At 41.1% G+C, this 12,370-nt stretch overlaps 1 protein-coding gene and 1 long non-coding RNA gene across 2 annotated transcripts; both read left to right on the forward strand.

Moving 5' to 3' along the window:
* The first annotated feature begins 297 nt into the window (after positions 1-297).
* Positions 298-3,120, forward strand: LOC140813890 (ferredoxin--nitrite reductase, chloroplastic-like). The gene is made up of 4 exons (XM_073172681.1): positions 298-788; positions 1,292-1,646; positions 1,760-2,048; positions 2,269-3,120. The coding sequence occupies exons 1-4, from the start codon at positions 410-412 to the stop codon at positions 3,007-3,009; spliced, it is 1,764 nt and encodes a 587-aa protein (XP_073028782.1). The 5' UTR covers positions 298-409; the 3' UTR covers positions 3,010-3,120.
* A 760-nt stretch (positions 3,121-3,880) lies between these two features.
* Positions 3,881-6,749, forward strand: LOC140815120 (uncharacterized). Its single transcript, XR_012114261.1, has 3 exons — positions 3,881-3,972; positions 6,419-6,523; positions 6,635-6,749. It is a non-coding gene; the product is annotated as an uncharacterized lncRNA (long non-coding RNA).
* Positions 6,750-12,370: the final 5,621 nt, after the last annotated feature.

A 12,370-nucleotide genomic window follows, 5' to 3' on the forward strand; every position in this document is an offset into this window, starting at 1 on the left:
TGAAATAATAAAAAAATATCATAATTTATATTTACCCGAGACCTGTATAATCATCTTCTCATTAGTTAATTATTACCTAAATTAATAGGCCTGGAAGGTCCAGAATACCCCCCAAAATTGTGGTACTGACACGTGGGCACAACGGCTCGAACAAACGGGAACAGCGTGGGCATTTTGGTCATATAACAATAACTGTCAGCTAAGAATAGAAAAATGACCCTTAGCAATGTTCAAGAGTCCAACTCACCCGCATTGCCCCCATCCTACAAAATGGCCTCACTCCCCTCTTCCTCCCACCACCACAGACACACTACCCCCACCACCACCGCCTCCGCCACAGCCGCAGCTGCAGCTGCCGCCTCTATAAGCTTCATTCATTTTCTTACTTTTCTTGGATATTCATTACGTTATGGAATCACTTTCTGTCAAATTCTTGGTTACTTCGCTGCCAAGCTGCAATAATAGGTTCAAGAGCATTAAGCTTCATGCTATCCCGCCGCAGACGGTGGCTCCACCAGTATCGGCAGCTGATATCGGTTCCGAGAGGTTGGAGCCTAGAGTCGAAGAGAAGGATGGATATTTTGTGCTGAAGGAGAAGTTCAGGCAAGGGTTATCTCCACAGGAGAAAGCGAAGATCGAGAAGGAGCCGATGAAATTGTTCATGGAGAATGGAATTGAAGAGCTTGCGAAAATCCCACTTGAAGAAATCGAAAAATCGAAGATCAGTAAGGATGACATTGATATTAGGCTCAAGTGGCTCGGTCTCTTTCACAGGAGAAAGCATCAGTGTAAGTTCTGATTCCGTACTGTTTCCATCATGACCAACCAAGAAATTTGTTTGGAAAACTTAGATAATTAAGATTTTAAATTTAAGTAGATAATGGTGCAAGATATTTTGTTTTCCTTGAGCAATCATCTTACATGTTATAAATCTGTGGATAAGATGAAGATCGGCGGACCGTTTTAGAGAATTTATGAATTTCTTGGCGGGAGTATATGTAGCTATGAAATTCTTTATAAAAGCTTATGATTTGTGGAGACATTATTTGTTTCTTGATCCCCTTTGATTACTTTATCTTTATGAGATCTAAAGTTTGTTTCTTTTGCATCTGTTGACTATGCCTCGAAACATTCAGATTCATCCATTGAATTAATTTTCGCTGAATCGAAGTGTTGTTTCCCTTGATCTCTATATCTATCTGCTAAAAATTATCTATTGCTGAAAATATCTTAAAAAATGAAACTATGTTCCTGTTTCTTGAACTGTAAATTCGCTGTTCTTGATGACCAGATGGCCGGTTCATGATGAGACTTAAGCTCCCTAATGGGGTATCAACAACTGCCCAAGTCCGATATCTGGCGAGTGTTATCAGGAAATATGGGAAGGATGGTTGTGCGGACGTCACCACGAGGCAGAACTGGCAGATTCGTGGCGTTGTTTTGCCTGATGTACCGGAGATTCTTAAAGGGCTGGAAGCAGTTGGATTGACTAGTCTGCAGAGTGGAATGGACAATGTGAGGAACCCGGTCGGGAATCCTCTTGCTGGAATTGATCCACATGAAATCGTCGACACGAGGTCTTATAACAATCTGCTCTCACAATTCATCACTGCTAATTCGCGGGGCAATCCGGCGTTTACCAACCTGTAAGTTTGTACTAGTTCGAAGCATAATTCAATGCATCTGGAAAGATTTTATCGAAAATGTACAGGGGATTTGGTTTTCTAGGCTAAAATATCTGTTGGTGCAACTTCTGCAGGCCGAGAAAGTGGAATGTGTGTGTTATAGGCTCACACGATTTGTACGAGCATCCGCACATTAACGACCTTGCATACATGCCAGCCACGAAAAATGGTCAATTCGGATTTAACATTCTCGTTGGCGGGTTCTTTAGCCCAAAGAGATGTGCTGAGGCGATCCCTCTTGATGCTTGGGTTCCGGGTGATGATATACTACCAATCTGCAAAGCTATACTCGAAACTTTTAGAGATGTTGGGTTTAGAGGAAACAGGCAGAAAACAAGAATGATGTGGCTTATTGATGAACTTGTAAGTAATTCTCGCTTTTCTTGTAATTTCTCTTCTAATACGAAAAGATTAGGTAATGAGCTTTAGTCGAGTCCACTTGCACTAGTTGGCTGGTTAAAATGGCACGAACCAACTTAACCAGGCCACGAGCCAGGGGTGTCATATTTTTAATCCTCTCCAGAATATAGGTTTAGGAGAATGAGTCTCTTAATATTGAACTTCCACTTTCTTGATGACACAGGGGATTGAAGGATTTAGAGAAGAAGTTGTGAAGAGGATGCCTCAGTTGCATTTAGAGAGAGCATCATCGGAAGATCTTGTCCAAAGCAACTGGGAGAGAAGAGACTACTTCGGAGTCCACCCTCAAAAGCAAGAAGGTTATAGCTTCGTCGGCATACACATACCTGTTGGCCGGGTCCAAGCTGATGACATGGACGAACTCGCACGGCTAGCAGACTTATATGGATCAGGAGAACTCCGTCTCACGGTTGAACAAAACATAATAATCCCAAATGTAGAGAACTCGAAAATAGAGGCACTGCTCAATGAACCCCTCCTTCGGGACAGGTTCTCCCCTGAGCCTCCCCTTTTAATGAAAGGCTTGGTGGCTTGCACTGGGAACCAATTTTGCGGGCAAGCCATAATCGAGACGAAAGCACGTGCACTAAAGGTAACCGAGGAGGTTCAAAGGCTGGTCTCTGTCATGAGACCAGTGAGGATGCATTGGACCGGTTGTCCAAACACGTGCGGGCAAGTGCAGGTGGCTGATATCGGGTTCATGGGATGCATGACCAGGAACAAAGAGGGGAAAATAGTCGAGGGTGCCGATGTTTTCCTTGGTGGGAGGATTGGGAGTGATTCACATTTGGGAGATGTTTATAAGAAGGGCGTGCCTTGTGATGATTTGGTCCCATTGGTTGTGGATTTGTTGGTGGAAAGGTTTGGCGCAGTTCCTAGAGAAAGGGAAGAAAGTGAAGATTGATTCAAGTGACTTCTGCTTTTGATTGATATATGTGATAAGGAACGAAATAGCTTTAACTTTTGTGCTATTTGTTTATAAGATTTGTTAACTCATACCAAGTGTTATGAAACACATTCTAAAAAAATTATGATATTATGCCCACGAGCCATAGCCATTCCTAGGGTTTAGCATTAGTCGATCTGATCGGATCGAATCGAAGCGAAGCGAAGCGACTGATTATATTTAGAAATATAACATAAAATGATGTGCAAATAATATTTTTTTAGGGAAAACTGTATTTTCAAACTTTTTTATTTGATCTATGTCATCAAATTTTAATTTTAGTCAGTATTTTTATTTATTTTATTTTATTTTATTTCTATTTGATTCTTTTTAATAATGTGACACTAATGTAATATCGATACGACACTAATATGTATAACACACCAAGTCAACACTTCCAAAAAAAAAATTGACTAAAATTATAAAATATCGAAAGATACGAAACTAACACTACTTTGATATTATAAAATATCAAAATTCAAAAAATAAAAATACATGATGAAAATTGCATCTTCTCGTTTTGTAAAATGTACGAATTCTTTAAAATTTCTTACTAATTTATTTAGCTATAATACATTGAGATTGAAATTTTTACAATATAAACTATATCATAAAACATGATTCATACGTTTGATGTCCGAAAAAAAAATCCATTTTTTCCTACAAAATATCAAAATCTCCACAATAAATTTATTTCTATTGTAATAAATAAAATATAACAAATTATATTCGACTAAAATTATTTTAAAAATAATTATATTTTATATAAAATGTTAATATAAATACGTTGTATGGGAAAAAAATGACGGATAAATGAAACAGTTTGAAAACGTCCCCAGTGCTTCTCAGTTTGTCGTTGCTATCTATTTCGTTTTTGCATTTGTTGCTGCGAGGTTCTTCCTTGACAGATTCATCTTTCGTGTAAGATTTCTCGATCTCGTTTGGTGGGTGCGTATTTTTTGTTTTATGGTTCAATGTTGTTTCACCAACTGTGATTCTAGTGGAGCAATAACAGAGGTTTTAGGAGATATTTTTAGTATTCTTTGAATATTTGGATAGTAAATTGTTATGCGGACCATTCCTGATTCCTCTGCGAAAATATGACAACAAGATATAAGGTTTGATGGATGGAGCAATTAGCTTTTGGTTTCTTGTTTACGAATTTTGTATTGGCTTTCTGATCAGCATCTAGTTCGCACCATGACTTATTCAGATTTGGTGACTGTTGTCTGGTACAAACAATATTGCGGCGTCCTCTAAAATTTTGCATGTTCGATGGACTGCCAGTTCTCGCATCTTAAGTTGTTCCAAGATCCCAATTTAAGTCTTGAAACGAGTATGCAAACGTTAAGGCAGTGGCGATTAATAGGAGATGGGCTCCTGTTGGAAAAGGTGAAGAACTATAATTTATTGGCAAAAACTTATGTGAGACGGTTTCACGGGTATTATTTGTGAGACGAATCTTTTATTTGGATCATCCATAAAAGAGTATTACTTTTTATGCTAAGAGTACTATTTTTTATTGTGAATATGAGTATTATATTGTTGACCGGTCTCACAGATTATGATCCGTGAGACGGTCTCACATGAGACTCACTCTAATTTATTAGATCTATTCCAACTACGCTTAGTTGTTCTGGATATGAGTGAATGATGTATGTGTTTGTTGGGTGGTACCTGAAATCTCGGATAAGAAGAAGTTGAGCGTTGAAGCAAATGTCAACGTTTTCTTCTTTAGAAGAATTTTGATCCGTCCTGGTGCGTTAGTTTATGGTAATTCTTCTCCAACGTACAACTCCTCTCTAAAATGCAACACAATAATTTGCAAGTAGAATTAGTAGAAAAATAGAGTATACTCTATTGGAAAAGAAAGAACAGAGAAGGAGCAATATGAGTATATTCTATTGTCAATCAGGACCTCTGGGCGAATAGGTGCCTCCCTCTACGGCCTGGATTGTTCCATGCCGCATTTGGTGGGCACCCCCTCTTTGCCCTGGAATTTTCCATGGCTGTGAGGGAAGCACCTAGGTGCTTGGTGGTGCTGTTCGACAAGAGTTGCTAGTTTTCACGGATTTTTGCCATCAAAAACTGTCTTTTGGTTATATTTTCGAGATTTGTAGCTTAAATATCAATTCATATAAATGAATCAACATACTTTAGAGAAAAAATAACACTAACTTTCAGTTGATCAAACAAAAGAAGAGTATTTGCATTTATGTTGAACTTCTTCTTTTTCTTTCTTCTCAAAAGAGTGTTTACTTCATTTTTTTGGTTATGTCACTCGTGATTTATAGTGCTCTACTATCACAAATTGGAAGTCGTATCTTGAGAGGCAATTGTCATTGTGACAGATAGCACCCGTATCAACCCACCACTTATTCGGATTGTCTACCAAGTTTGTCTAAAAAACAACTACAATCAAATAAAATTCAGAAAAATCAAATGTTTACTACGTTTCTTGAGCAACCGTTCCATTTTTCTTCACAACACTTCAAAATTTTCTCTACTTACATGATTTAAGTTTCGATTTAAATACCTGTTTTTGTTTCAATTTTTGGTTAATTTTTTAATTTTTAATTAAGATCATGAGTATTTTTTAATTGTTTGTATTGTATTTTTATAAAAATGTATTAAATTATAAAAGTAGTTTTTTTTTTTAAATTTACGCAAAATTTAGCGACGGTTTTGGAACTGTCGCGAAATTATAACACCGTCGCTACATTTTAAGACCGTCGCTAAATTAGCAACGGTTTTACAGCGTCACCATTTGGCGACGGTTTTGCCAAAACCGTCGCTAATATTTTTTTGTTTTATGACTATTAACGGCGTATATGTGCACGCTGCAGAAAGTTGTATTAACAGCGGACATATGCACGCTGCCAATAGTTTAACTATCAACAGCATACTCTGCACGCCGTTATTAGACTAAACCGCAGCATAAATCGCACGCCGCCAATAGTGTCGAACTTAAGACGGCTTTCAACTTTACAGCGTGCGTCGTAGCGTGCATTGCACGCTGTGGATACCTTTCCGCAGCGCATATTGCACGCTACGGAAACCCACTTTTCTTTTAGTGTCTCTTCGGACTTCTGCAGTCCTTTTATGAAGCATTAAAAGTTAGGAAATACTGTGTACTTTACTGTGCTACTGATCATCTCAAAGATTGTGTTTTTCAGCTTAACTTTGGTTCTTTGCATTAAAAGTTAGCAATATTTTAATAACTTATTTTTAAAATAATAATATTTTAAAAAAACACCCCTCTGGGGTCCCTATATATATTATTGTATATTTCTGTATATTATCATCCTCATCGTCTAACTCTTTCTTCTACTTTTTACCTGTAAACCACAGAACTTGAAATTTTCAGATACTTGAGGTAATAAATGGGCAGTCTAGAAATTGAGAAAAAAATAGTGGGATGGGCTGCAAGAGACTCCTCTGGAGTCCTCTCACCGTATACGTACACTCTGAGGTAATCTTTGGTTGTTTTGTTCCATTTTCCTCTTGTTTTTTGTTCTTCTTCCGTTTTCTCTTGGCCATTTTTTGTAGGTTTTTTTGGGTAAAAAATGATTTGCATGTGCAGAAATACAGGTGCTGAAGATGTTTATGTGAAGGTGATACGCAGCGGGATTTGTCATACGGATGTTCACAAGGTTAAAAATGATCTCGGCATGTCCAATTACCCAATGGTTCCAGGGTGTGTGTGTGTGTGTGTGTCTATATATATATATATATATATATATATATATATATATATTTCATCCTCTTCGTTTATATTCATTCACAGGAAAATTTCAAGAAAGCATGGTCGAAACTAATTTAGTCTTCTTGATTTTATCAAGTAATATTTGATAGTGTGAATATATCAAATTTGTTACTGTCTGGCTTCATTTCATGATAGTAAAGTGAACCAGTTCACTAGAAGTCCAACGAGTTGCTAATTTGTACTCTCGTCTTCTTTGAATGGGTTTCGAATCACTGTCCCTTAAATATGGAGGGGCGACTTTGGTTTTTGTTTTCAATAGGAACGTTAAATCCGACATGTCGATATGATAAACATGTCCTCAAAAAAGACTCCCCAAACTTGATCCCTTTCACAAAAATTGGATTTGAGTTTGAATTTTGGCTCCAATTTTTATTATCTTCATACGAATGAGCCGTTTTTCTTTTGATATATTTGTGGTTAAAATTCCTGATGGTATGGAACCAGAACAGGCAGCACCACTACTATGTGCAGGGGTGACAATTTACAGTCCCCTCAACCATTTCGGGCTCAAACGAAGCGGCCTAAGAGAGGGTATCATGGGGCTTGGAGGTGTTGGACACATGGGTGTGAAGATTGCGAAAGCCAGGGGAGGGGGCATCACATTACCGTGATAAGCTCTTCCAAAATGAAGAGACAAGAGGCGCTGGAACACCTATGCGCAGATGATTACTTGGTTAGCTCAGATGCAGCTCGAATGCAAGAGGTTGTCGATTCCCTGGACTACGTAATTGACACCATACCGGTGTTCCACACTTCCACCCATTGGAGCCTTATCTCTCTTTGTTGAAAGTCGATGAAAAGTTAATTGATGAGATCCGCTTGAAATGGGTGAGCCGGGTAAGGAGCTCCAATCGGATCAAATCAACAATTTATAATGTTTTGGGAATTTTGAACGAAGACAATGGCTTGAATGACACCTGCAAACAATGAAAAGAACTCGTGAATGGGCGCCGGAGGGGTTTCCGACGTAGCCACTCCGATGATAAAGTCAGCAGGTTATATGATGATGAACTTTGAACAATATTTGAGGAGAAATACGTAGAATGCTTAAAGTTCAAAGGTTTTTTCCGAATCATTTAATGACATTAATACCTGCTATTTATAGGAGAGGAATGGGTAGTTATCTCGATTCCCGCGTCACCTACTAAGTCGGTTTACCATACTAGCTTCTGATGACTTCTCGGACACTCCAAACTCAAGTTGCTCTGGCGGATTAGACTGCCTGTAATGATTACAATTGAGTGTGGCTCATTTATCGAGGTAGCGCTATTCTCGAGGTCGCCCAAGTGGGTATCCAACCGGGAGCATTACCCGGACAACTCTATGAGGACCCGAGCTACTGGTAAAGGACTGCGGATGAAACGACCACACCCGGGAAGGAAAGATTTACCCGGGCATCCATAAAACTACCCGGTACCCCGGGCTGTATCCATGGGTACCAGATGAACAAACCCATATCCTTATAGGGGTATCACCACCCATCCATAAAATAGTCGGGCTAGAGCTTGACTCGCTGTCCCGATTCAATCTTTCCTGCTCTCTCCCGAATTGCAATTGTGAATAAATACCAAGTGAGGGAACTTCCTAGGCGTCTTGTATCTCAGACCCCCGACTCCTCGACATCTGATAATTACTACTCACGAGAGAATCGATCGAACATATCATTACCTATGCACTAACGAGGATGCTACTGCAAATTACTCACTTTTCAAGGTAATGATGAGTCTGTGCCCTCGATAACCGCACACGTCTCTTCACTTGTACGCACGATTTCTTAGGCGTTCTGTGATCGTCCGATTAGATTTGAATCGAGGGCGGAGATTAATTCTCTCCCCTATAAATAATAACCTTACTTATTCTTCCGTCTCATCAGTACAATGGCAGGTTCAAGCAATTCGAAAATTCCGGACATGGCTGAGGAGCTTATGGCATCTGCAATAGAGAAAAGAAAAACGGCTATGGAGGAATGAGCCTTTCACAAAATACTTCACTTCTGGGAGAAATTATACCAGCTGGAATCCTCTCAATATGTAGAGGGGGTTCCTACTCCTGAGAACGTGGCTCTTATGCGGAAATATCGCCGACGCCTCGGTGTTGCGGAGTACGTGGACATCTTTACTCACCATGGTGTCTACGCACTAATGCTACAAAGGGAGCTGAAGATCCTGGAGGATATAGCCGGGTCAGATAGCTTTAGCAAGACCGCTACCGGGAATCTCAGTGGCTGGTTGCACAAATGGAAGATGTTTGTTGAAAAGGAACATCTTCGTGTACTCTCTGCTCATTTCTTCTAATCAATAAAATATATTTTTCGCTTTGTTATTGCATGTACTTGGTAGAACGTCAAAACCAAATTAACGATAAGTAAATAACGAAGATTAACATGACTAATACTCCTCAGACTTAAAACAAAATGCTTGAGTTTTTTGAAATCCCGGCCTATCAATCAATATGCCCGAGTCCCGAATTTGTAGTCCGGGAAAAAGAATAAGCCGGGACCAAGAATCCTCCGGTCTGCTGACGTGGTGTCATAATGATATGCGATTTATTAAATCCTGCCAAATGAAAACGTTCTGTATTCCGAGGTACATCGGATTTGATGTTTTGATAACTGTCAGACCCTTTCGTCTGCCCCGCGCAATTTACGAGGGGCATCCCGATCGTCCACCTGTCCAGATTCGATGGTTTCAATCAAATCTTGCCTTCAAATAATAAAGGAGACTCTTCAACTGGCTGAGATTCTTGGACTTCCTCCACATTTAAGGACACTTGCCTATAAATAAAAGGGCACAGATGCAAAATGAACATCCATCCAAAATGTCGAGCTCAAGTGGTTCCAGTGCTTGCAGCAGTACACATGTCCTGGTGACTCCGGAAATGCGTCCCCATGTGGAGGAGCTGAAGGGAAGAATTGAAAAATGCATATGGGCGAAGGTCATGGCCGTGCGGGACAAGGTTTATGACCTGGACTATACCTACCGCAATCGCCTCGCCACTACTCGAGCACAAAGAGCAAGAGCGAGGAAGTATACCCGAGAGTTCGCAGTAGATCGGGTGACAAATCTGGTTGATGATGAAATTCTGCTACATATGATGCTGTGGAAGGAGTGACATGCTTTGGACAAGATAATGAAGGATGAATCCTTCATCAACCTCCGCATTCACGAGTTAACTAATTGGATGACAGAGTGGCAGGATTCTGTATCTAATATAATGGATCCCATAACTTTTCGCCGCTATTTCATGTAATAGAAATTTTATTGATTTATATTGTTTCCCTATTCCTCTGCAAATAAATCTTGTACAAATTTATGCGGACTGAAACAACAGGCGTACCATAAATTGTAATAACACAATCTTTAAAACTGAAGTTACCCCTGTGACATACCTGGTGAAAATATGGTCCCAGGGTCTGGTATTTCTTGCACTCAGAACATACTCCCGGGCTAGTCAATTTTTGAATTTGTAATAACATACCGGGGTATCTAACTACCCGGTCCTAGAAATCACCATCCCGGGTCTTTAAGCTTCCCGAGCTACGAAACACACCCATCGAGGTTTTTAAAACCTCCCGGCCTATCAACATAACATCATAATGACACGTGTTACTCTATTCCAACGGTCAGTAACGTCTCGTATTCCGAGGAACAGTAGGCCTGACACTTTAATGATTGCGCGTATCCCTTCATGTACTATCCGATTCCCGAGGGTCATCTCGACCATCCGTTTAGATGCAAATCAACGGTAGAGATCAAGCCCCTCCCTTTATAAATAGTGGTATACTCTTTTGCCCAAAATCATTTTTGAATTCAAATTTCAGCGGAACTCTTGCGCTCGGTTTTCTCTCCTTCTCCGGCGTGTACAACCATTTTCCTCCGGCGACCTCCCCACTGTCTCTCTTATTTACTCGTAAGTACTCTTCTTTCAAAATGTCTAATTCTACCTCTTCTACGTCGGGGGCCAACGCGCGCGGCTCGCCTAGCGACGAATCTGCTGCGTTACGCTCCGATGCTTCTCAATCTCCCCCACCCCGTCGCTCTATCACCCAACCCGCTAAGAAACCAGTAGCCTCTCCAATCAGACCCTCTTCTTCTAAACCCTCCCTTCCTAGCCACTCCCGAGTTCTTGCCCAAAAGAAAGGTAAGGGTAAAGCTCGGGTCGCGGGCCCTCCTCCTGCCGAGGTCCCGGGAGTTCCCTGGTTCTCCTCTTTGAGCAGCACCCTGCGCTCAGGGGCGGATGGGGAACTTAGGATTGGGTCACATTCCTTCCGCTCTTTCTATTCTGATACCCGGGCCTTCTGATAGAGCCAACAACCCCCCTCCCGGATATACCACTTTCTTTCGAGATCAGATTAAGAATGGTCTCCGATTTCCTGTTCATCCTTTCTTTATTGCAGTCGCCAAATTTTTTGGTGTACCAGTTCACCAATTTCATCCCAACTCCTTTAGAATAATGACTGCTACTTTCGTCCTTTTCCGAATGAACGATTTTCTCATTACTCCTCTCATCCTTCATTACTATTTCTCTTGTCGGTTTGGGGATAATGCCTTCTCCTTGTCTGCCCGGCAGAACACCCGTTTCCTTGATGATCTACCCTCTTCGCAGAAAGGTTGGAAAGGAAGATACTTTTTTATTCGACTCTCAGGGGATCTCCCCTGTCTAACGGGCTTTCTCTCCTCTCTTCCCACACAACCCTCCTTTCCTAGTACTTATAAATTTGAAGAGCCCTTCCTTATCAGTCAAGATTTGGTAGAGGGACGTAAATATTCATCCTCCACCCTTATCTCGGATGAAAATTTGACTACCTACGGGTTGAGTCCCCAGCCTGAGGATCTCGAAGACCACATTATCGATGAGGTGGCGGGCTCGGGCTCTCAACCCGGTAATTCACCCTTTTTGCCCTATTGCTCTTCCTCCTTTTTCCCTCCTTGATTTTTTTTTTTTTTAACATTATTCCTTCTCCATGCAGATACTTCCGATATGCAGGCTGCTTTTGCTAAAAGAAGGGCAGCTGAGAAAAATGCCCAAGAGAAGGAACTTGCAGCTCGTCGTGCAGCCGTTGAAGCGGAAAAGAAACGAGCGGCCGAGAATGCATCTCAGGGAGTTGAAATTGCCCGGGAAGATCTTCCTCGGGAGGACTCCCCTCGGGGGACGGCTGAGACTTCAGGAGAAACTGAAGATCTTATTCCTCTAAGCCAGAGGAAAAGAAAAGCGGTGGCAGAGCCCGAGCTGGTTGTTCTGGAAGGCCCTTCTGAGGGTGATCCCTGTACTTCTCCACCTGCACAACCCCGTCCCCCCCCCCCCCAAACTACTGGGGCTTCATCCTCCGAGCTCCCTTCCAACAATATTTTTTTCGAGGGAGCTACGGTCAGTGGTGCTAAACGCTTCAAGCAGATGCTCAGTCCTACTAAAGCAATATTCTTGAAGAGCATCCCTGCCCCTAACAGATTTTTAGAAGGATCAAACCGGCTTCTCTCGGTAAGCTCTTCGTCTTACGGCTTAATACTGATACAGACCAATTTTTCCTGACTTTTGTCTCTGTCCAGGCGGCTC

The sequence above is a fragment of the Primulina eburnea genome, chromosome 15 (genome assembly GCF_022965805.1).
Source record: "Primulina eburnea isolate SZY01 chromosome 15, ASM2296580v1, whole genome shotgun sequence".
NCBI lineage: Eukaryota > Viridiplantae > Streptophyta > Magnoliopsida > Lamiales > Gesneriaceae > Primulina > Primulina eburnea.